Here is a 25,871-nt window from a genome sequence, read left to right as displayed (position 1 = left end):
AATCCAATCTGACAGTATCTTCCATATTGCTTGTTGTGGTTATCTGCCTCAGTCACCTTAAAGTTAACCTAACGATATGACTTTTTTTTGTTGTTTTTGTAGCTGTCAGCATCTGAAGCAAAATGATCTCAGAAAAGTTAATACTGGTGAATTAAATATCCCAGGTGTAAATTAGGTAGAGTTAACTAAGCCACAATGCCACCTGGTGCCAACTGAAGCCAGCTATAGCCATTCAAAGATATGATATATGTGTTCATAGATAAAACTAAGACAAGGTGATTACTAGACAAGGATCAGTGAAAAATAAGTAGCAGTATTGCACCAATGCAAGTCAAAATATACTTTATTATAACAGCAAATGCACACAGTGCTATAAGTAAGGCATGCTACTAGGAATCTGCATATAATCAAAGACCGGTATGAAATGAATGGGAATGAATCTTGTTTCTTAATGCTTGAAGATTAAGTCCACAGTGAAGGAAACACAGAATTTGTGTCCACTTATCTCAAATGCATTATATACCTACTTAACCAGATCCCTATGCCTCTAACCAAGAGCCCAAAGGTAAGAGAAATTTAATCTTAACTATACTGACAAGTTATGTCTAATGTCAATGACAGATTTTGCTAATTGAGATAAATTTCCTCTTTAGACAAAGACCTATAAATTGAGCACTCAAACATCTATTCAAATTAGCCAATTTTAATGTCATTTACTCTACCAGAAACAAATACTAGATTACTAGAAATACTTTGAATAAAGAAACATTTACATGTTAATAGTTCATAATGTAAATTTTGGGCTAAGATTAACACCCTGAGTCAAATTTGATTCCCTTCCACTTGAAGGGACCAAGTACAGCTTCAATTTCAATAGCTGAGTTAGGAAAGAGTTGAGAAAATAATGCTTATGAGAGCTAGTCCTTTGATGAAACTATTAGGCTCTACAGACTTGTCAAAATCAAAGCAAAACTGAGGACAGGCTGAAATGCTTTGCAGAGTAGTATTTTTAGACAGGCTGCTTCATCTCCCCCTCTCTTTTAGAACAGATGCAGATGATATGCTTTCTGCATGAATGCACATTGACATTCTGTTCAACTGTTTTCTAAATACAATACTGTAGGGATTTAAACAGTATGCTTTAATTTAAACAAAGTAGTATCTTATAAGCAGTCAATTTAGCTTAAGAGTTGAAAAGAAACAGTGCTATGAAAATTATCAAATATTCTATTCTTTTAAAGAATGTTTTTTAAAAGCAACACAGGACCAAAAACATTCAACTATTACTTTATTTATATTACTATGCTTACGTTACATGGAAAGGACACCAAGCAGTTCTGCCCCATTTCAGGAAGTTTCCAAACAACACCAATTACGTGGTGACAAGTAACTAGGAATGGTGGCATCTTTGGGTCAAGACGGACAAGGAAGAATGGGCTCTGGTGCTATGGTTCATCTCCAACAAGATTATGGCACAATGGCCAGCACAAGCCATACTAACACTGAACCTTTAGCGCTGGTCACAAATTCGGATCTCTTCTCTGAAGCTAGCAAATCAAGTGAAATAAAAAAAAGTTTTAAAATAAAGCCCAAATACATTTAAAAACCATGCTCTTGACACATTTTCCTTTCAAAATTTACATAAAACACATTTTTCCACTCTAATAGCCCAGATTTTTTTCTCACATAGCCCACCATGTAGCTGCAGATAGATTATTCTGCCTCAAGATGTAAAAGTAGGGAAAAAAAATTTAACAGCATCTGCATAATATTCTCTCTACATACTGTTATTGGATGTAAAATAGAAAATTAAAAAAAGAAAGAAAGAAAGGTTCCATCTTAGATTCTCATAACCTCTTGTTCCGCAGTTCATGAATCCGACTCTGTGCTAAGGTGACAGTGTATGTAAGTAGATTTTTGTTTTCAGTGAAGGAGACCTGGGAAAAGATGAAGTTCTCTCTTTTTCTTCAGGAGTTATCAGATGGTACATGCTCCTCAAAACCCTCACTCTCTCGAACTAGAGCACGTTCCAGGATCACACGGCCTTCCTTATAACGCTGGCTGTCTTCAGTGGCAAACTCATAGATCCATCCCAGTTTGCTATTGCAGTTTTTACAGCTCACATCTCGAACCATGTGGCGGCCAGTAAGCATGACCCGGTCTTGCACTTCACTGTACTGCAGGTTAACTACCTAAGAAACGTGAAAACAGAATTGAAAAAGCAAGTAAATTATTTGCCAAAAAGTACACAATACTTGGTTGGTGCAGTTAACAGCAAATTCAGAAAAGCAAACAGCAGTTACTTTATCAGAACTATAATACCCCTTCCCAAGAGCTATTTTTAGAAGCTGCTGGGACAGGTAAACATCTGGAATTGCACTGTACTGGACATCTAATGAGATCACACATTAATGTACTAGTCCAATCCACACTATAAATACTAGTTACATTTCTGAGTTGTAGTGAAGAGTCCTTGACTTTGATACATAAATTGTAGCGTTGTGTCTAATTGTTATTATTCACTATTCAATCATGGGTGCAAAACAAGGCTACCAATGTAAAAGACCTACTACACAACAGGTATTTTATTTAAAAGTTTACTGAATTTGTTTCTGAAAATACATTTTATATACAGACTAGGATAAGCCTACTATATATCATACATGACAACACATTGTTTTTAAGTGAGTTCAAAGAATCTGTGAAGAATTTCCAATGATTCTGAATACGCTATACTTTACTTTTCTGTAAAGGGCCAGATAATAAATATTTTTGGCTTTGAGGTCAATACGTTCTTCATTGTAACTATTTAGCCTGCTGTTGTAGCACAAAAGCAGCCATAGATAATACATAAATGAATGAGCATGGCTGAGCTTCATTAAACTTTATTTTTTTTTTTAAAACACAGGAAGCTGGCCTGCCGTGGTGTGCCAGCTCCCGCCCTATATCCAAGTAAAGATCAAAGAGTATATACTACCAATTCTTTGAGAGAAAAACTTGTTTCTGAATTGAACAGAAGGGTGTCCATTGGAGAAGTTTAGATGACCTTCTAAGAGCAATGCCTTCGTACTAGTTCTGTTCCTTAGCCTAAAAGACTTGGAAATTCAACCTCACTAGTATACATTAGACTCCAGGAGGCAGATATCACATCAACTAATTTCAAAGCAAGTCAGAAATTAGAGAAGCAGATAGATTAGACAATTGTTTGTAAATGAGTAAACTTCCTGTTGGCAAACCTATGTAATAAACTAAATCATAATCAGAGGGATGACTGGTGAGCATAAATTAGAGCAAGGGAAGTTGGTTAGATGATTCGTATTCATTTGCATTGTCAAGCTATCTCCCTATAAAGATAAATCAGTGACAGGATATGGGGATGTCTCAGCCGCTTCCTTCCATAGTCTATGAAGTCCCCACTAAATTCTTACACTAATGTTTTCTAAATGGAGACTACCCTTCTTATTATAACAGTCTTTCAACTTCCAATTTAAAAAATCATATTCTAGTAATACCTTCCTAAGGTCCACTCAAAGACAAGTTAGTGGGTAATAAATTCTATAGATTGCAGCTCTCATTCTTAAGCCTTCCTGGCATCTCCAAGTTCTGAGGAGTATTCTGGAACTACTGTCAAATATATCCACCACTTGACCCACTTAGGAAATGAAACTGATTTTCCCACAAACCTTGTTAAAAAGAAATGCTCTTCCAGTGGCACCTGTAAATCGAGTCGAGATGAGTTCTGAGCGGTTGGTCAGAATCGTATCGCAGTTTGCACAAGAAAACAGACGGGTACCACCAATATGATCAAGGAAAATTCTGCCCATTTTTGTAGCTGAAGTTCTAAAAACCTAGGAGCAAATGGAAAAGGACAATAAATGCATTATGATTTTAAAAAATTGTTAGTATCTACTTGGTGGGGGTCACAGGGAACCATTTATATATGTGATCTCTGTTTTATAATATTCAGTATGTGAAATAGCTGACCAAACAAAAGGATCCAAAGTTCATGCAATGAACCAAGAAATTGGCACATGCAATCTAAGAATATTTTAGAAGTAGTAAGCCAAGGAATTAAGCATGCTTAGGCAGAAAAAGAAATGGTATCGCTTCTCTTTTGGTTGGAATGAAAAAACAGTAAGAATGTGGAATATCACGCCGAAACCGGTTTGGCTCAGTGGATAGAGCGTCAGCCTGTGGACTGAAAGGTCCCAGGTTCGATTCAGGTCAAGGGCATGTACCTGGGTTGCGGGCACATCCTCAGTAGGAGATGTGCAGGAGGCAGCTGGTCGATGTTCCTCTCTCATCGATGTTTCTAACTCTCTATCTCTCCCTCCCTTCCTCTCTGTAAAAAATCAATAAAATATATTAAAAAAAAAAAAAAAGAATGTGGAATATCAGAAATGGAATGATGAAAAGCACAGGTAGAGAGGTGAGAAAAAAGGTTTAGCTCAAATGTTAAGTATACATTGTGAGTATGGGTAATTCGAGAAAAGACTTGTGGAACGTGAGTGAGTTGATCAGATAAGAGTAGAAAAAGGAGCAATCACAAAACAAGTGGGTTTCCGATCATCAAGTGTTATCTACAACAATATAGGGATGATGGCACCAATATTAGAGTAAAGTTTGAGTCCATGGAGCACTGTACTAGGTACTTCACTTATTTCAAAAACCATCACAAGTCTGTGAGGCTCTCACCCCCATTTCATAGATTATCCAAGGATATTATCTGGTCCTAGTTTACACAACTTTCAAGAACAGAAAAATCATAACTAGAATGCAAATGACCCAACTCAAAGCCAAACTTATTCCATTACTGTACTTTGCCTCCTCTAAGAGGAGGGCACACAAGATGGTCTAGGCTTGGCAAAAGCTAAAAAACAAGTACAGAGAAACCAAGATGGCGACATAGGTTAACGCCGGAGTTTGCTGCCTCGAACAACCACTTCAAAAATACAACTAAAAGACGGAACAGACATCATCCAGAACCACAGGAAGGCTGGCTGAGTGGAAGTTCTACAACTAGGAGGAACCGAGAATCAGAGGAGGTGCATGCTGAAGTAAAATACTAAGGTGCGGAGTGCGTGCAGCGCGGGCTGGTGGCTGAGGGCGTGGTTGTCTGTTTCAATCCGGAGGGAGCCTCAGACTCAGAGCTCCAGATCTGGGCGAGTCTCTAGGGACCCAGACTCAAACGGGAGAAGCAGGACTGTCTGGCTACGGTCCCTCCGAGGTTTACAGCGGTTGCTGGGACAGAGAGGCAGAGCCCGTGGGGACGGACTGAGAGCAGCCATAACTGCTCCCTCCTCTGCCCTGTTGATCCCGTGGGACCTGCCCTGCCCAAACCCTGCACAGAGGCATTTGCTGGATAGCCTCAGGCAAAGGCTAGATTAGCACCTCCCTAGAGGACACAAGTTCTTCCACTGCAGACACAGCTGATTATCACAGCCAGTTGGCCTGGAGGTCAAATCCCTCTAGTGTTAACTACAACAATCAAGGCTTAACTACAACAAGACTGCGCACAAAGACCACTAGGGGGTGTACCAAGAAAGCGTAAAAAATGTGGAGACAAAGAAACAGGACAAAACTATCAAGGGAGGATATTGAGTTCAGAACCACACTTTTGAGGTCTCTCAAGAGGCTTCTAGAGTCTGTCGATAAACTTGATGAGATGTACAGGTAATCTAAAGAGACCCTCGATGGTGTGATAAAGGACCATCTAGAAAGTAAGCATACACTGACTGAAATAAAGAATATTATACAGACTCCCAAGAGCAGACCAGAGGAGCGCAAGAATCAAGTCAAAGATTTGAAATGCGAAGAAGCGAGAAACACCCAACCAGAAAAGCAAAATGAAAAAAGAACCCAAAAATACGAAGATAGTGTAAGGAGCCTCTGGGACAGCTTCAAACATACCAACATCAGAATTATAGGGGTACCAGAAGATGAGAGAGAGCAAGATATTGAAAACCTATTTGAAGAAATAATGGCAGAAAACTTCCCCCACCTGGTGAACAGAAAACTTCCCCCACCTGGTGAAAGAAATGGACTTACAGGTCCAAGAAGCGCAGAGAACCCCAAACAAAAGGAATCCAAAGAGGACCACACCAAGACACATCATAATCAAAATGCCAAGAGCAAAAGACAAAGAGAGAATCTTAAAAGCAGCAAGAGAAAGAAACTCAGTTACCTACAAGGGAATACCCATACGACTGTCAGCTGATTTCTCAACAGAAACTTTGCAGGCCAGAAGGGAGTGGCAAGAAATATTCAAAGTGATGAATAGCAAGAACCTACAACCAAGATTACTTTATCCAGCAAAGCTACCACTCAGAATTGAAGGTCAGATAAAGAGCTTCACAGATAAGGAAAAGCTAAAGGAGTTCATCACCACCAAACCAGTATTATATGAAATGCTGAAAGGTATCCTTTAAGAAGAGGAAGAAGAAGAAAAAGGTAAAGATACAAATTATGAACAACAAATATGCATCTATCAACAAGTGAATCTAAGAATCAAGTGAATAAATAATCTGATGTACAGAATGATCTGGTGATTATAATAGAATCAGGGACATAGAAGGGAATGGACTGACTATTCTTGGGGGGAAAAGGGGTGTGGGAGATGCGGGAAGAGACTGGACAAAAATCGTGCACCTATGGATGAGGACAGTGGGTGGGGAGTGAGGGCAGAGGGTGGGGTGGGAGCTGGAAGGAGGGGAGTTATGGGGGGAAAAAAAGAGGAACAAATGTAATAATCTGAACAATAAAGATTTAATTAAAAAAATTTAAAAAAGAAATAAAGGAGTAAATAACAAATTCTAAAAAAAAAACAAAACAAGTACAGTGAAGGGAAAGATGAACCATTATAACATAATTTAGTTAATATATCATACTGGTTCAGTTAAGTCACAGACATGATGAAACATGGGGGTGGGAGGAGAGAAAACTCTGAATCCAACTTAGATCTAGTCAAGACTATACTATAGCTTTCATTTAAAAAGTAATTTATTCCTGGGTGTAGTTGTTAGCTCTTGTGTTTTAAATATTGAATATTATACGTCTTTGAAATGGCATGCAGAACTGATATAGTTGCCACTATGAAAACGATTCCACTGTCATCTTAAATTTGGGGAAATTCCATTACAAATTTTAAGAAGTTCCATTCCTCCTTACATCTGTGAACTTCCTCAGCCCTTGGAAGTTGTAATGCCATCAGAAATGCCATTATTACAAAGATCGTTACGACTCCCATTAAACATTATAATATGGAAGTTTAATAAGGAATGAAAAATAAATGGTGGATATAAGTACAATTTATAACTGCCTCCTCCTTTTTTTTTTTTTTTAATGTGTAGCCCATTAGTAAATGTGATTATTGATATGACTGGGTTTAAGTGTGCCATCCATTTTGCATCTTTGTTGTACCTTTCTGCCTCCTTTTTTTTTTTTTTAATGTGTAGCCCATTAGTAAATGTGATTATTGATATACAATTTATAACTGGTAAAAGGAAAACCAGTCCACAAATAAGAATGTCAATGAATAAACCTTGGGTAAAACACTGAGACTTAAAACATGATATGTAGTTTTCTATCTTTCTGCAAAAGGACAATAGCTAAGATTTACTGCCTATTGTTTCAGCCCTTAATATGATAGCATTACTTTTTCCAGATGGTGCTTAGGAACACAATGCTGTTACAAAGTCACAGGCTGCAAATTGGCGGCTTGCAGGCTGAATTCATTTGGTGGTGTAGGGATAGAGCAGTGAACAAAACAGACAAATAACCCTTTTCTCACAAAACATATGTGGCCATGTTTTGTTTGGCCTACACAGTTTTATTCTTTAAAAAAGAAATATGGAATGCTTCACTAATTTGCATGTCATCCTTGCGTATGGGCCATGCTAATCTTCCCTGTATCATTCCAATTTTAGTATATGTGCTACTGAAGTGAGCACCAGTTTTATTTTTAACACGTTAAGCGCCCAGCCTGTTTTGTCTTCCAACGGGAAGTATAGTGTCAATCACCGATGACTGACAGGGTGCTTAATGTGTTAATAAAAAAAAAAACAGTTGAGTTGCCACTTAAGATTTGAGAGATTTCATTAAAGAACCTGTTTTTTTGGTCTTTTTTTTTTTTTTAATAAAAAAACAATGGGGATACCTGGCAACATGGGCAAGTATTTATGTAGAGCAACAACTAACTAAAGTTGAGAGGTAGCTGCAACTTTACATCTCTCACTGCATTTGCTCAATCTCCATCCTACATCACATAATTAACACATTTGAGTTTAAGAATCTATCTAATATGCAAATACACTGAATGGCGGAACAATCGAACTGATCGCTATGATGTGCGCTGACCACCAGGAGGCGCCAGACCAAGGTGGGGCACCGGTCACTGTCATCAGGGCAAGCCTCTGGTGGTTACTGAAAATTCTTTGCTCCCGCGTGTCACGGTTCCACCTGGTGCTCGCACCCGCTGCCGGTGGCCGGTGCCAGTCCCAATCGCTCGCTCGGCGCTGTCAGTGGGGTGAATGGTGGGACTAGTGCTGTCAGTAGGGTGAGTGGCGGCTGCGGGCCCCGATCGCCCCTGTGGGCTTCTCCACCTCCCCCTGCTCCTGAGGGGTGATCGGGGGCAGCAGCTGCAGCTAGCACCCGCTGACAGTGCTGGCCCTGCTCGCACCTGCTGCGGGTTGCCAATAGACAGGGGACCAGGGCCCGTGGTGGGGGCACAGAGGATGGGTCGAGACCCACCCCTATATCCACCATAGCCTTGTGGCCCCCACAGTTCCTTTCAAAGTGCACAAATTCATGCACGGGGCCCCTAGTCTTGATAGAAATAAATCATTCATCAATCCTGTGAGCAGTTGATTTTGGTCATGTTTCTTACTACTGGTCCTTTACAGAAAATAATCAACAGCAAGGTTTTACAGTCTCACCTTTTAACACATAGTCTTCATGTTATCATCATAATTAGCAAGTTAATATTAATAAAGGGAAGTAAGGGGAGGCCAGATTTTGTAAGCATGTTTACCTGCGAAGTTTCACCAGGAAGCTACAGCTTTACACAGTATTATTCCTCCAAGGGGGTTAACACCCCTCCCTTCCCCCATCCAGTACTGGATTGTTGGGGGAAGACAGGGGAGCACAGAAGTCAGGATGATGTAGGGAAGGTGCTTGCCTGTCAGTCTAGCCAGGGGAATAATGGATTGGCTGCTAGGGAGTGGAACCCATCAGAAGTGTGCAAGATCTTGGAGAGTTAATTGGTTAGTTTGAAGAAGCTCCCAGTAAAAAAATCCCTCGAGTTCCCTGGATCTTGCTCTTGTTCACTCTTGCTCTGTGACCTGCACTCACCTGCTCTCTCTCTCCATAGCCATGTGGACCCCACACACAATGGACTGCAGCTGGAAACACAAGCTAAGCTAGCCAGATGCTAGACTGGACTGTACTAGTACTTTAATGTAAGAGCAGAAATTCTGGGCAGTGGCCTTTATTCTAGCCCCAATGAAGACAAAATTGGACTTTTTCTGTGACAAGATGGACAAAGGTGGGACCTTGAAGGGGAACCCTCTTCATTTTTGATCATTAATAAAGATTTCTAACAGCAGCCCTCCTCCCATTGGGGGGAGACTCGGGAAATTTTTTTCCTCTGTCACTCAAGAACTCCAATTCCACCGATAACACTCAGATTCCATATTTCTCTGAACACTAGTATTTGTACAGTGATTTAGCTTCCAGCGTGGGTTTCTGGAACTTATTACTTTAAAGCTGATTACTTCAAACTAAAAAGAAAAAAAGCATGTTGTGATTTATTTCAACCATAATGCAGGAGAAACTAGATGTTTCTGAACTGACCATAGCTATTACAATGCTCTTGTGGAAAATGTACTGGATTTCAAAATGAACTTTTCCTATGCCTTCTGCCTACATTCTACCTTTGGTTCAAAATTACAATATAGCTGTGATCATTTGCTACTGGATACAGGCAAACTTTTTTTTTTTTTAATTTTTTTTTTTAAATATATTTTATTGATTTTTTACAGAGAGGAAGGGAGAGAGAGATAGAGAGCCAGAAACATCGATGAGAGAGAAACATCGATCAGCTGCCTCCTGCACATCTCCCACTGGGGATGCGCCCGCAACCCAGGTACATGCCCTTGGCCGGAATCGAACCCGGGACCTTTCAGTCCGCAGGCCGACGCTCTATCCACTGAGCCAAACCGGTTTCGGCTACAGGCAAACTCTTTATTTGTAAGTGGGGTAAACAGATTTAACATGCTTCCTTCTCCCTGCTTCAAATTCTATTTTTTACTCTTTTACCCAAGTATTTTTACTGTATTCAATTATATGATTCATTACCAAAACCGAAAATATCAGTGCAGAATCACCATTCCTAATTGTGGCCGCCATTTATATGTTTATATTTATTGGATAAAACTGCAAAATGTAGTTTTCATAAGAAAACTGTTCTTATTTGCCAAAAGGGATAAGCTAAAATGCCATGGAACCTAGCAAAAGCAAGCAAACAACACTTGCTGTCAAAGCTCTTGAGAAGTAGGAAAACCTCTGTAGGGTCATTAGATTCCAAGTGTTAAGCCTTAGCTTTGCAGGGCTAGAAACAACTTACTACTGATTTACACTATCCAAACTCTCAAGAGGCTGCCATCAATCAGTATGCCACTTGACTATTTATGACATAATACCTGAATCAGACCTCTCTGAACCTGGATGATATGCTGAACTCTTCCTTAGGCCTAATGATTACTTAGTGTCTACACTGTTTGGGACACTGCCTCTGGTACTTTACATACTTAACCTCGACAATTTCTAAAGTAGGTATTTATTACCTCCTTTTTGTAGAGGAATAAAGATTAAATGACTGGTATCTGAACTACATCTTGCTCCATTTATCATGTACCTCTCCTGCCTCCATGCTGATCCTGTATTCCCTATCTTGGTTGGTGGCAATTCCAATCACACACTCTCTGAAACTAGAAACCCTGGCAAATTCTTAGAAGAAATCACAAAATCGGCAATACGTCCTAAGTCACTTTTAGAGGTCTTACCTCCCTCTCCCTAGTCAATGTCTTAATTCAAATTCTCATCACTTCTAGATAAATGTTTTGTAGTTAGGGAGTGTGGAGTATATTATCAAATCCACCATACAATCACAGGTCCCACTTGCATTTGTGCTAAATTAGATAGTGCTACAAAAAACATGGGCTCATATAGATTACAAACTTTGAAACTTTTTTTCTGACAGGACAGAATATAGCTGATTCGTTAAAACAAAACAAAATAGCATATTTTTAAAGGAATACATGCATACCATAAAATTAGCCATTGTATGTGTAAAACTGAATGGCTTTTAGTACATTTATAAAGTGTGCCATCAGCACCACAAACCAGCTTTAGAATTATTTCCATCACCTCCTCCAATTCCCACAAACCCTTCTGCAGTTAATTCCTCTTCGCACCTCTAGCCACAATCAGCCACTGATCTACTTTCTGATTGTTTTACATTTAAAATATTTCCCAAATATGCTAATCACCTTGCTTGGACTCAGAAGATTTCAAAATCTCTTCAGCCACGTGACTCTAAAACATCTTAAAAGTGACCTGCTTCTCTGTGTTGATTCTGGGGGCCATGTTAGTGTGTCCTTAAGTAATAAAATGCGTGTTTTGATATCTGTCGGTGTTGAAGTTCAAGTTTATAACCAAAGTTAAAGCTTTAAGATGTTTTCTTCCTTCTCAACTTTCAAGAAAAAAAAAACTAATTTAATAATCTGAATTTCTATAAGTACCATTCCCAGATAATTTTATAAATAAGGCCTCTTTGATATTAGCTTTTCTTAGTTCCAGGTTACTAAAATCCTTAAAAGGTTGAAATAAGAGAAGTACCAAACTTGATTGTTTAGCTGGGAGCCTATTATCAGTTTATTTGAAATTATTGGAAACAGTGAGGGGCCAGGTTGAAAATATAAGTGAAATTCATAATGATATATAGATCATTATTTTAGTTACTAGAGGCCTGGTGCACAACATTCATGCACTGGGGGGACAGGGGGCCCCTCAGCCAGGCCTGCGCCCTCTAGCAGTTCAGGATCCCTCAGACATCCCCCGAGGAGTCCTTGGAGCACTGCCACGGAGGTAGGAGAGGCTCCCACCACCACCACTGCACTCGCCAACCATGAGCCTGGCTTCTGGCTGAGCAGCACTCCCCCTGTGGGAGCACTCTGACCACCAGGGGGTAACTCCTGAATTGAGCATCTGCCCCGTAGTAGTCAGTGTGTGTCATAGCGACTGGTCACTCCACCATTCAGTCAATTTGCATATTAGCCTTTTATATTACCAGTATATATGATTTCTTCCCCCTTCAACAAATAGCACATTTACAACCTAGAATTTTCAATTTCTATTTTAATAGGAGACTCTGGGGAAGCGATCACATTTTAGGACCTCTCCCTTTTTATGTAACTTTTTAGAAATTTACAGGATTTATAGAATCTATTTTTTAAAAGGGGGGAGGGGACTTCTCTTTCAGAAATCCACGAGTCCTAGCTGGTTTGACTCAGTAAATAGAGTGTCAGCCTGTGGACTTAAGGGTCCCAGGTTCGATTCCTGTCAAGGGCACATGCCCGGGTTCTGGCTCAAGGCATCCAGACCATGAATCTCTCTTATCTTTGATGTTTCCATTTCTGTCTCCCTCTCCCTTCCTCTTTGAAATCAATAAAAATATATAAATAAAATAAAATGTTTAGAAATCCATGAAAGACAGTGTCCAGGAATGTAGTTTGAATCCAAGACAATAAAACAATTTTCTAAAAGACTATTTTTTAAATTGAGATTTAAATTTTTAGAGCAATTATAGGTTCAGAGCAAATTAGGGTAGGTTTCCTATATATTTCCTGCTCCACACATGCATATCTCCCTCATTATCAATATCCCCCACCAGAATGGTCCATCTGTAATAATTAATGAACCTACACCAAGCATGTCAAACTCAAAGGATAACATAGGCTAAATAAACAAGGTTTAAGTTTATGTGGGCCGCAAAAAAAACCAAAAACTTCAATTTTGATAGAAACATAGCTTTATTTCAATAGACATGCTGAATACAAAGAACTTAAATGAGTAATTAATTGTTCACATAAAATAGAACATTTTAATAAAAATTAGTATTTTTTCTTGAACATTAACTTACCAGACACTGAATAACTGCACAAATAAGTGTAACACAAATAAACCTATCTTGTTCTCTGAAAGTGAAATATTTCCTGTTGCACACAACAAACAAGTCAGTACAAGACTAATGATGTGGCAATCGGCTGCCAATATTCGCTGCTAGTATTAGTGGAGAGAAATGGTGCAAACGTTGTAGTTCCTTGTTAATTATGTGTAACAGGATATTGTAAAAATTAAGTTATGAAATTTTAATTAAAACGGTTTCTTACATACTGTTATATTGGCTGGGCCACAAAAATATTTGTTTTGGGCCATGAGTTTGACATCTTGGGCTATAGTCTCGTCAACATTTGGTGGTGTCAGTTTTCTGGATTTTGACCATTCTATTGGGTGTGTAGTGGTATCTCATTTTTGTTTTAATTCACATTTCCCTGATTACATATAATGTGGGGCATCTTTTCACATGCTGCTTGCCACATCTTTGGTGAGATGTCTGTTAAGGTCTTTGGCCCATTTTTTTAAACAGGTTTTCTTATTTTTCGTTTTTTTTTTTTTTTTTTTTTTTTTATGTTTTAGAGCCAGGGGTGGGCAAACTTTTTGACTCGGGGGCCACAATGGGTTCTTAAACTGGACCGGAGGGCCGGAACAAAAGCATGGATGGAGTGTTTGTGTGAACTAATATAAATTCAAAGTAAACATCATTACATAAAAGGGTACGGTCTTTTTTTTTTTTTTTTTAGTTTTATTCATTTCAAACGGGCCGGCCGTAGTTTGCCCACGGCTGTTTTAGACAGTAGTCCTTTATAAGATATGCCTTTTGCAAATATTTTCTCCAAGTCTGTGGCCTGTCTTCTCATTTTCTTGACGTTATCTTTCACAGAGCAGTTTTAAATTTTAATAAAGTTAAGCTTACCAATTATTTATTTCATGGATCATGCCACTGGTGTTACATTTAAAGTCACTGCTGTACCTATGACCATGTAGGTTTTCTCTTATGTTCTAGTTTTTTAGTTTTGCTTTTTTCATTTAGTCCCGTGATCCATTTTGAATTTTTTTGAAGGGGGTGTAAGGTGTCTGCCTAGATTCAATTTTTTTGCATGTGGATGTACAGTTGTCCCACACCATTTAGTAAAAAGGCTATCTTTGCTCCACTGTATTACCCTGCTTCTCTGTCAAAGATCAGATTACTATATTTCTATGGGTCTATTTCTTTTTTTAAAAATATATTTTATTGATTTTTTACAGAAAGGAAGGGAGAGAGATAGAGAGTTAGAAACATCGATGAGAGAGGAACATCAATCAGCTGCCTCCTGCACATCTCCTACTGGGGATGTGCCTGCAACCCAGATACATGCCCTTGACCGGAATCAAACCTGGGACCTTTCAATCCGCAGGTCGACGCTCTATCCACTGAGCCAAACCGGTTTTGGCATCTATGGGTCTATTTCTGGGCTCTCTATTCTGTTCCACTGATCTATTTGTCTTATTCTTTTGCTAATACCACATAATCTTGATCACTATCACTTTATAGCAAGTCTAGAAGTCGGGTAGTGTCAAGTCTTCCTATTTTATTCTTCTTCAATACTGCGTTGTCCACTCTTGAGTCTTTTGCCTCTCTATAGAAATTTTAGAAGCAGTTTGTCGATATTCACAAGGTAACTTGTTGGGATTTTGATTAGGACTGCATTGAATCTACAGATCAAGTTAAGAAAAACTGACATCTCGACAACATTGATTCTTCCTATCCATGAACATGAAATCTCTCTTCATTTATTTAGTTCTTGATTTCATTAGAGTTTTATATTTTTCCTCATATAGATCTTGTACACATTTTGTGAGACTTATACTTAAATATTTCATTTTTATGGATGCTAGTATAAATTTTATATCTTTTAATTGCAAATTCCACTTTCATTAGTGGTATTAATACACACAGACACACACACATACACACAAATTAAATATTACGGTAGCCTGTTCTTCGGTCTGGCTCACTGCTAAATTTCCTTAAAAGCAGGGATCAGCAATTAAGGCCTGTGGGCAAAATGCAGCTCACCACTTGTTTCTGTATTGCCCATAAGCTAAGAATTTTACACTTTTAAATGGTAGGGGAGAAAAATCAAAAGAAGACTATTCTGTGACACATGAAAATTACATGAAATTCAATTTCCAGTGTCTTAAACAAAGTTTTATTGGGACACAAACACCCGAATATTTATTTATAATTGGCTGCTCTCTCACTTCAATGGCAGAGTTTGAGTAGTTGCAACTGAAACCCTATGGTTTACAAAGATTACAATATTCACTACCTAGCCATTGACAGAGAGTATACCCAAACCCCTGCTTAAAAAATCTGTTCAGACAGTGAAAGAGCCTTTCATTTAGAAAGCAGGCAGTCTTTCTCAGACAAAGTAAATTTGGTCAGCATTCAGGTTCAAGGATCAATATAAGTATTTGAGAAGGTCAATTTAATCCTGCTCCCTCTTTTTAATGGTTTTTACTAGCTAAAATCTTTAATTTTCTGTAATCAGTTCAGCATGCTGAAGATCAACTATAAAAAGATTATAAAAATAGATAATATATACCCAGCTTCTGCCTTCTTCTCTCCTCACCCCCAGGATTTAAACAATATAGCTCAGATAGTTGAACTCTTGAGTTAGACTGCCCAAGTTCAAATCTCAGTTCTGTGCCTTAAAAGCTGTGTAAACTTTGGGGAATGTATCTTTCCCTTCCTCACCTGTAAAATGGAGTTGTAGTATCCACCTGAGTTGTGAGAATTCGAGAGATAATACACTCTTAGAACAGTGCCTGGCACAAAGTAAATGTTAAATAAAGGTTCATCTAGTAAAATAGATTACCTTCTTCACCATTCCACACCCCAACTTCCCTCTGCTATTATAGATGAAGAAAGCAAGACTCAGAAACAATATAAAACAAATAACAACTGACTAGCTTCACCTCCTGTTAATTACTGAAGAGCTAAGTGACCAGGTGACAGAAATTACAAGGAGGGAAGTTAGAAACCTTTTGAAGCATCTCAAATTATTAGTGTCACAGTGCTAGGTCTTAAAATAGGTACTTGCCCTCCCTGTAATTAATAATCCAATTCGGATTCAACTCTGGCAAGTAGAATACCCTAAGGGAGGCAGCACATACCAGCCCTAAAAATAACAGGAAGAATAGTAGGTGTTGATTTGCATCTCTAAGGAACTACTTCACAGATAGACTTTCCAAAGACCACAGAAAACACAAACCACCGGAACTGAGAGGGGCTTTTCTAACTGCACCAGAAGGTGGTGGTGGGCAAAGGTAGGATACAAGCCTCACCTGCAGGAAACCTAGTACAGAAAGGGTTAAAGGAATCTGCCATTCAGGAGAGCTTGTTTAGCAAAAGGTTCAGCTAAAATGGAAACATGAAGAAGCATACTTGTATTTCTGGTTTTGAGTCTCTCCAAAACAAAGAAAGGAACAAAACCCAAGGAACTTTTAACAGTGCTGGGTTGATTACTATAATTAACATTTAATGTTATTGTAATCTCATTAATTATTTTCATAGTGATTTGTAACCGAATTCTATTGAAAAGCTACAAAGGAAAATAACAAATTGAGTTTTATCCACAAACCAGTTTTCCGATTTTTGTACAAAATACTCACCAAGCCAAGGTTTTGGTTACACATGAAAGCTGTGCTTTCTTTTTCGTTAATTCTTTTGCAATACCCGACCAGTTTCCTTTGCTATGTTAAATGATTTTCTGGTGGTGGAATCAGGTCTCCATTTGACTGTAACTTTTATATTTTTGTTCTGTATCCTCAAATAATGTATTTGTTGTTGTTAAATGTTTTTCAAGTTTACTGTTTTTTTTTTTAATATTTTATTGATTTTTTACAGAGAGGAAGGGAGAGAGACAGAGAGTCAGAAACATCGATGAGAGAGACATCGATCAGCTGCCTCCTGCACATCTCCCACCGGGGATGCGCCCGCAACCCAGGCACACGCCCCTGACCGGAATCGAACCCGGGACCCTTCAGTCCGCAGGCCGACGCCCTATCCACTGAGCCAAACCGGCTCCGGCAAGTTTACTGTATTTCTATAACACTTTTTGTTTAGTCATCACTAGAAAATAAGACTAGTCATGTAACTCAGTGAGTCATCTAAACAATCCAAGTTGGCAACCTCCCCAGTCTTTTGCCAAGACAAATTCAAAATCTCTCATTTGTTGAGATGCAATACTATGAGTCAAACAATCTCACAAGGAATAGACTGGAGTATAATTTAACTACCTGGTTTCCTGATACAGGTGTCAAATAGCAAGTTCATGTCACAACTAAGATCAGTTCCTCCTTTACCCAGACATTACTGCACAGGATTACCAGAGAAACTGGTATTGATTTACATAGTCACTTAGATACTTTATAACTGAAAATGGCATTCTGGGCACAAATATACTTAGGACTATCTTCACAGCTCATGATTATATTTAGGACTAGCTTCAAGTCTCATGGACTGTTTTTTTGTTGTTTTTTTTTTTGCAGGCTGGTAGCTAAAGCTCTTCTTTTAGTTTTAATTTTGGCCTTATTTCCTTTTCCCTTTTATTGCTTCTAAACGTTTTTTTCTCTTCTACCACTTAAGTGGAGCATAAGAAAAGGCAAATAAGTCTAGGGGTAAATCCTCAATGACCTAACCAGGTATTATTTTAGTAAAACCCACATGGATTTTATTAATCTTTTTAGGAAAGTTGTTAAAATCTAATTCACTTCAGTGCCCTTGTATAGAGTTAAATAATTTACTCGTCATCTCCCTCTCCTATAGATAAGATGGTTCCTAGAGATAATCATTAAAAACAAAAAGTCAGCTAGTAGGCCTGTATTGGGCACTGAGCTGGGTGAGGACACCCTCCAAAAAGGTAGACATCAATCCTTTCCAAGGGGCTATATAGTCTAGCTGGTGTTCCAGTGTATACCCATAAAAATAATGGGATATTTGGAAAATATTTTGTGTGCCAAACTGCACAAGCTTCACCTTCTCATTATTTGTACATGCTCTAAGCCTTTGTTTTTGCTCCTAGGCCTCTGTTTGCCTAATAGCAACCCAAAGCCTCTTCATCTTCTAGCTCTAATCAATACCAATCCACCTCAGAACGCTTCCAAATTCATACTTCATCTCTCACTACCCTATTTTTGATCTCTCATAACACTCATTTCATAACTAATATTTAACTTTGCATTGTTACTCAACTGCCATCTGCCCACGACTCTTCACTAAATTGTTAGCTGTAAGAGAAACAATTCTAAATTTTTTTTGCAATTTTCTTCTTACCTAACACAGCACAAGTATGCAATAAACTTTTAGGAAAAAAATACACCAAGACACTTCACATTTGGCATAAATATGTACCCTGTGTTGGAAAGCAGCTGAAACACTTCCTATGTGGCTGTGCAAAAAAAATAGCCAATATCCTATTACCCCGCTACTTCACCAGCAAGTCTAATTTTCTAAAAAAACACCAAGGTTAAGCCTGAGGTTACTTCAGGTTTTCCATTTGTCAAGGAAACCTGGAATAAAAATCCTCAGATTACCAACAGGGTTCTGTTAACAGAAAAAAAAATTAAAAATAAATGAGCTGTACACGTTCCAGCCTCTCCCTCGGAGGGAGGATTGATCGGCGGCGTGAGGATTAAAGAGATCTTTGCAGCAGTCCAGGTTCCAACTCCTGCTGCTCACAATCCTCCCGGCCCCACCTACCTAACAGGAGTGGAGAATGGAGGGGCTGCAAGAGCGCGCCGACCTCCTGGCAGCGAGGAGGAAGGACGCGCGGGGCGGCCGCGGGACCCGGACGCAGACGCCGAGTTCTTCGGGCCCGTGGCCGCCCAGGCCCCGCCAGCTCAGCGCCGCCCGCGGCCCCGGCTGGGCCCAGCTGATTGCGGGCACGTGACGCCGCCGGCCAATAGGGAGGGGCCGGGGCGCGGGGCCTTCCGCTGAACAACAAACACCCGTCCCCACAGCTGAGCGGGCGGCGGCGCTGGGCCCTGCCGCGCCCCCCGGCTGTCCCACAGCCACACCGCGCCCGCGGGGGCTTCTCCCCGCGGCCCAGCCGGGGGACAGACGCCCACCCCGCGGGGCGGGAAACAAAAGCCAACGCCGCCCTCCGCCCGCGGCAACACTAGTCGGCCGCAGACGTGGTCCTCTCTAAGGACAGGCCTCGCCGGGCGTCCTCACGGCCCCGCTACTCGGAGCCGAGTTCGCACTTCACTCCGGGGACAGGGGCGCGGCGAGGCGGCAGGCCTCCCGCCTACCACCGCGGCGCCGAGCCCGGGGCGCGCCCCCGATACTGCGGCGGGGTCGCGGCCCGTGGGGGCGGGGCAGCCGAAAAGGGGGAAATCGCCGGCCAAAGTGCCCAGGAGGAGACGCGGGAGGCCTCGGCCGCGGCCGGCAGGGACTCCGAGGCGGCGCCGGGGGGGAATGGCTGGAACGGGAGGGCGGACGCCGAGCTGAGGGTCGCGGCCGTGGCGGTCGCGCTGGTCGTCCCGGCTGCGCGGCGGGGGCGGGCCGACGGCAGCTGCCGCGCCCGGGCCTCACAAAGAAGAAACAGCTCAGTTCGCCGGCCCGCAGCCCCGTTGGCCGGGGGCCGCCCTTACGGGGCCGGGGGCGGCTCGCTGGGACCCTGGGGGTAGCGCGACGAGGAAGAGGTACTTCCTGCCTGGGCCCCCACCCCGGGCTGATTCGAAGCCGCCGACCTAGGTGGCTCCCCGGAGGGCTCCGAGCCCAGCCCCCGCCTGTCTTACCCCGAGCGGCTGTGAGATCCGCGACTGCCTGCGGCTCTTCCTCCTCAGGATGAAGCCCCTCGGCCTCCCTAGTCTCTAGGTTTAGTCAGGCCCGGGCCTTGGCCCCGCCTCTCCCTGGTTGGGCCTCGGTGTCAATCACCCGGAGTAACTCCGCCCCTCAAGCAGTCGGTTGTCCCGATTGGCCCAGAACGTCCTTCATTTCTAGGCCCTGCCTCCTCCCTAGTACCCAGCCCCTTCCGCTGGACCACGCCCCTTCTCTGGTTCACCCAACCCCCTTCTCCAGCTCCCCTCCGCGTCGATGCCAACCCCTCGCAGAAGCTGCAGACTCCGGCCAAGCTCCCGGCAGCTCGCCCCGCCCCTGACCCGACACCTTGGACTCGTACAGCCAATCAAAGAGGAGAACTCTGCCCCCTCTCCAGAGGTGTCCAATGTGAAGAGATTTAGGATCCACCTCCCCTTCCCAGCTGAGAGCACACAACACAGCGTCCACGTGAGTCAGCTTCTTAAAGGAGAAGGCTCATTCTAATTGCCGCAGCTGTGAGACCTGGGGTGTCATCAGCGTCACCAGGTGCTGGCTGAGGCCTAGCTTCCTGAGGTTCAGTGATGACGAATGAAAACAGGCGGCTGTTTTCTAGGCAAAGGAGGTACTTAGGTGGTTAACATGCACCATACATGTATGTAATTTCTTTGAGCTTGTTTACTCTTGCCACTCCTTATGGAGGGCCATTTTTTAAATTTACAAACCCCAAACTCTCTGAATCTGAGGATATAGGAGGAACTCCTGAGAGTATGTATGGGGAAAAAATATTTTTCAAGTGTGCCCAGCTTTATTTACAACTCCTTGAGTTTTTGCTTAGTGGGATAGAGGTTTTGAAGCAAATCCTAGCATTTGCTCCTCATCAATCCCAAATTCACCAGTATTTTCACCTGAACATCAAAGGCAAGAGGACTAATTATTTTTTGATAAGTGAGTTTTCCAAGAGGAAAGGAAGTTTTAAACTTTTAAAAGTTTGTCAGTCGGCCGTGGATGTGGTCCGTTTTTGGACGGATAAGACCACTAATGTCATTATCCTTTCTTATTTAGCTTTAATTACAAAAGTAACACTTGTTTCTTGTAGGAAGGTCACTCAGCCTCATTCTGAACAGAGAAATTTGTCCTTTGCTTGCACTATTACACCCATTTTATAGATGAGTAAACTGAGGCGAAGTGATTAACTTGTCCAACGTCACCCAGTAGAGTTACTGAACACAAAATTTGTACACTTGGAAGAGAGTGATGAAAATCATATTTTAGAAAGATTAACCTAAATGATGATAATGTGCAGAGTTAGAATCCAAATATGAGGTAAGGAGGACAGACAGGAATGGAACTGAAGAGGCAGGTTTAACTTTGCCAAGAATGTCTGTATAGGTAGACAAAGAAGATAGAATTTTCAAAGATAAACCAGAGACTATCCTAGGTGATTGGTAGGGTGACGATTTCCCATTGCTACATATAGGGTGGCTGGGAAGATTGATTTTGGCTGAAAGATGATGGATATGAGCTGATGGTGACATGCCCAGTAGAAATCCTATATAATAAAGAGATAATATGCTAATTAGACCAAACAGCAGAACAACCGTCTGGACAACCTTCCGGACAAAGCCGGGGCTGCAAGGGTCGAGCCCCTTGCATGATTTTGTGCATTGGGCCTCTAGTGAAGAATATAACAGACATGAAAAAGAAATGAAAAAGAGTGAGAGATTAGAAAAATATCTTGTTGGGCTTTTGGTTATAGTTGTGTTATATCTATTAATTTAATTTGGAATAAATTGGCACTTTATAATACTGACACTTCCCCACCAAGAACATGGTTTATTTTTCCATTTATTCAAGTGTTCTTTTATGTCTTTCAGTAAAATTTCATGGTACAGCTCCTTCCTTTAGGTTGTTCATATATCTTTTTAGAATCATATTGATTTTCTGGGAATATTATGGACTGAATTGTGCCCCCCCCCCCAAATTTATATGTTGAAGTCATAACCCCCAGTACTTCAGAATGTGACTGTATTTTAAGACAGGTCCTTTAAAGAGATGATTAAATTAAAGTGAGGTCATTAGAGTGGGCCCTAAAACAATCCTACTGGTGTCCTTATGAACAGAAGAGATTAGGACACATAAAGGAACAGTAGGAATGTGTGTGCACTTAGAAAAGACCATGTGAGGACACCTGCAAGCCAAGAAGTGAGGCCTCAGTAGAAACCAAACCTGTTGACATCTTGATCTTGGACTTCTAGTTCCTAGAACTGAAAAATAAATTTGTTGGTGAAGCCACACAATCTGTGGTATCAATTTGTTCTGTCAGCCCCTGGAAACTAATGCAGGGATTACTGTACTCCTAAATGAGAACTTCTCCTACCATCTATTATAAAGCTAGTTGGTCACTTGTTATTTTGTAGCTATGATAATAATTTTGTGATTTATTTATTGGCTATGAAATTCTTCTGTCTGAAAAGGATCATAAGTTTGCCTACTTCTTCCCAGTTATTTGCCTTTTATTTCTGTCTGCGTATCCTCGTATGTATATCTTTGAGTACATGTGTGACTAATTTCTGTCAAAAAAATTTCCAGAGTTTATTATATTTGGTAGGGTTTCTCTTTCTTTATAAATAATGGGTAGTCCACATTAAATCAGCTTTGAATTTTGGGGATAAAAACTCCTTCATCACTTGACATGTGCTAACTCTGACATCCTTTGAGTGTATAAAGTTAGAAACATAACAAACCAACACACAGTTCTGCAAGATGCAAAAAGTTCTGGAAATTGACTTGCACAGCAATAAATATATTTAGTATTGAACTGTACCTCAAAAATGGTTAAGATGGTAAATGTTTTGTATATTTTACCACAATTAAAAATAAGCTAGGTTTTCTAACAACAACAAATAAAAAGAGGTAGGAGAGTCAAAGTCGGAGAGAAGATGTGATGATGGAAGCAGAGCCTGGAGTGATGCAGGGCCACGAGCCAGGAATGCAGGCAGCCTCTGGGAGCCGGAAAACACAAGGACACAGACTCTCCCCTAGAGCCTCCAAAAGGAATTTCACCCTGCCAACACCTTGATTTTAGCCTCATGACACCCATTTTGGACTTGTGACCTCCAGAATTGTAAGATGACAATTATTTTTTTATTTTAAATGGCCAGGTTTGTGGTAATTAACAGTTACAGTACCAACAGAAAATTATACATTGCCTGATTTTTCTAAAGCCATATTGCATATTGAGTTTTCTTTTTTAAAAAAATATATTTTATTGATTTTTTACAGAGAGGAAGGGAGAGAGATAGAGAGCTAGAAACATAGATGAGAGAGAAACATCGATCAGCTGCCTCTGGCACACTCCCCACTGGGTATGTGCCCGCAACCAAGGTATATGCCCTTGATCAGAATTGAACCTGGGACCCTTGAGTCCGCAGGCCAACGCTCTATCCACTGAGCCAAACCAGTCAGGGCTTGAGTTTTCTTATTAATTACTTGGTGCTGTTTATAATTAGTTTTAATTTTGTTACCACGCATAACTACATTCTTTCTAATGATATTATTTCTACATGTCTGACTCAGCAAATATTAAAGTGGCCAGGGAACAGAACCTGAGCCCACAAACCCCTAAACGTTATCTGCATCAAGGACACCAGCCAAGAAGATTTTGTAGTATCCTACCCTAAACTTATTTTAAAACCAACAGCAAAAGCTGTAGTAATATTTCCACAAACTTCCCCAACAACAAAAACTTTTGTATCTCAAAATCCAAGTCCTGAGGTGAGGATAGATAAATGTCCCAAGTCGGTGTGGCAAGTTGGAGAGCAGAATAAATGGTGGTAAGGAGCGTGGGCTTTAGAGTTGTTTAGTCTCTGGTCAAATTCCAGCTCTGCTACTTCTTAGCCATCTGACTGACCATGATTGAGAGCTTCAACTTAATTACTAAAGATAGTGATAATCTTAGTGTTATTGTGGGATTAAATAATATAACTGATGCTCTAGCTGGTTTGGCTCAGAGTGTCAACCTGTGAACTGAAGGGTTCTAGGTTCGTTTCCGGTCAAGGGCACGTGCCTGGGTTGTGGGCTCGATCCCCAGTAGGGGGCGTGCAGGAAGCAGCCGATCAATGATTCCCCTTCATCATTGATGTTTCTATCTCTACCTCTCCCTTCCTCTATGAAATCAATAAAAATATATTTTAAATAAAAAAATAATATAACTGATGTCAAGTGCTTAGCCTGTGTCCTAGGCACCTATCAAGTGCTCAATAATAGTTAACTGTTGTATTCGTTCTTGTTATTATTTCTATGGCTCTTGATTATGAAGCTAAGTCCAAAGTGAGCAGTTCTGCTGTTTCTCTTAAACTGTCCACATTACAGAATGTTAAAGTCACCTCACAGGCTGTCAGACAAATGACAGATAGCTCTTTTGTGTGATTCAACCATGAATAGGGAGAGAACTTGAAATACTGCCAATACTCGGACATGATTTATATCATGGAGGTGAAAGATGAGCCAGTCAACTTCTTTCAAAACCTGTCTGCACACAAAATGTCAATAGTAATGGTCTCTGGGCTCTGGGCTCTAAGCTAGATTCCTATCAATGAGATAATACACTCCCACCATTACTACTGATAAGCATTTAGGAGGACACACTTTGAACATAAAATAAACATTTAAAACACCACCAAGCAGATCTATATGAACTGATATCATGATATCCAAACTATAGTATTAAGTGGAAAATGCAAGCTCTAGGATTCTATGCATAATCTGATCTAATTTTTGTAAAATAATAAGTCCATTATATGTATTGACAAAAATCTCAAATATTCATTTTTTACACTGTCCTGGTTTTCATAAACGTATTTTACAATGCATACATTTAACTTTAGCAATAAGGAAACTGATAAAGATAAACTTTAGTACCACATGCATTTTAAAGTTTAGTTCTCACCTTTTATTGAGGACTGATACAAAAAAAATGTTCATGTGAAGAATTTTCATCTTTTGCAAAACTACTAGTATCAGTCAACATGGATAGATTGTGCGTAGCAGAACTCCAGTAGCCCACATCACCAAGGAACAAGAAGAGAGGTTTGATCTGGCCTTAGGGAACTTAGATGCAGCCAAGACTGGCCAATTCTGTTTCTGCTTCTGTTTTTCTTTGCAAGTTGACTTCTGGAACTTCCTTAACCAGTCACCATGGCCAGATGAGTGGAGTCTTATGATTGGCAGCCCCCAGACCTTTTCAGTACCAAAAGGTTGGAATTAGGGAAATGGCTGTCTTAGTCAATATGGGCCACTATAATAAAGGCCCGTAGTCTAGGTGGCTTATAAACAACAGAAACTTGTTCCTCACAGCTCTGGAGGCTGCAAGTCCAAGATTTGGGTGCCAGCATGGTCAGGTGCTGGTGACAGCCCTCTTCTGACTTGCAGACTGCCAACATCTTCCAGTGGTTCTCAACCTTCCTAATGCCGCGACCCTTTCATATAGTTCCTCATGTTGTGGTGACCCCCAACCATAAAATTATTTTCGTTGCTACTTCATAACTGTAATTTTGCTACTGTTATGAATCGTAATGTAAATACCTGATATGCAGGATGTATTTTCATTGTTCGCGACCCACAGGTTGAGAACCGCTGTATCCGCACATGGCAGAGAGTGAGCTGCCTACTTTTAAAGGCACTAATTCCATTCATAAGGGCTCCACCCTCCTGACCTAATTACCTTGTGTTGGGAAGTATTGACATAGTGTTTAGATGAATTGACATAGGCTGTTGTCTATGTAATATTTAAGTGAAACGAACAAGCTGAAAAGAATATACATAACATGAAACCATTATTTAAAAAATCCTGGCTGTGTCTGTATGTTTTTATTCTTTCATTCAATGA

General features: G+C 40.6%; 1 protein-coding gene and 1 non-coding gene across 3 annotated transcripts; both read right to left on the bottom strand.

The window, feature by feature from the left end:
- Positions 1-1,271: 1,271 nt before the first annotated feature.
- YPEL5 (yippee like 5) lies at positions 1,272-20,139 on the bottom strand. 2 transcript variants are annotated; one of them, XM_070428936.1, is made up of 3 exons: positions 19,963-20,139; positions 3,684-3,848; positions 1,272-2,192 (listed from the first exon to the last, which is right to left on the bottom strand). In XM_070428936.1, the coding sequence occupies exons 2-3, from the start codon at positions 3,822-3,824 to the stop codon at positions 1,968-1,970; spliced, it is 366 nt and encodes a 121-aa protein (XP_070285037.1). In that variant the 5' UTR covers positions 3,825-3,848; positions 19,963-20,139; the 3' UTR covers positions 1,272-1,967. The 2 variants fall into 2 exon arrangements, with proteins under 2 accessions (XP_070285037.1, XP_070285038.1); XM_070428937.1 differs by lacking the exon at positions 19,963-20,139 and adding an exon at positions 18,923-19,052.
- Positions 7,843-7,949, bottom strand: LOC139020301 (U6 spliceosomal RNA). The gene has a single exon (XR_011473292.1). It is a non-coding gene; the product is annotated as a U6 spliceosomal RNA (small nuclear RNA).
- Positions 20,140-25,871: the final 5,732 nt, after the last annotated feature.

This window comes from Myotis yumanensis, unplaced genomic scaffold, assembly GCF_028538775.1.
Source record: "Myotis yumanensis isolate MYYU_CA2020_CCGP unplaced genomic scaffold, mMyoYum1.0.hap1 SCAF_11, whole genome shotgun sequence".
NCBI lineage: Eukaryota > Metazoa > Chordata > Mammalia > Chiroptera > Vespertilionidae > Myotis > Myotis yumanensis.
The sequence above is the reverse complement of the archived record's forward strand: the minus strand, read 5'-3'. Positions and strand labels throughout refer to the sequence as shown.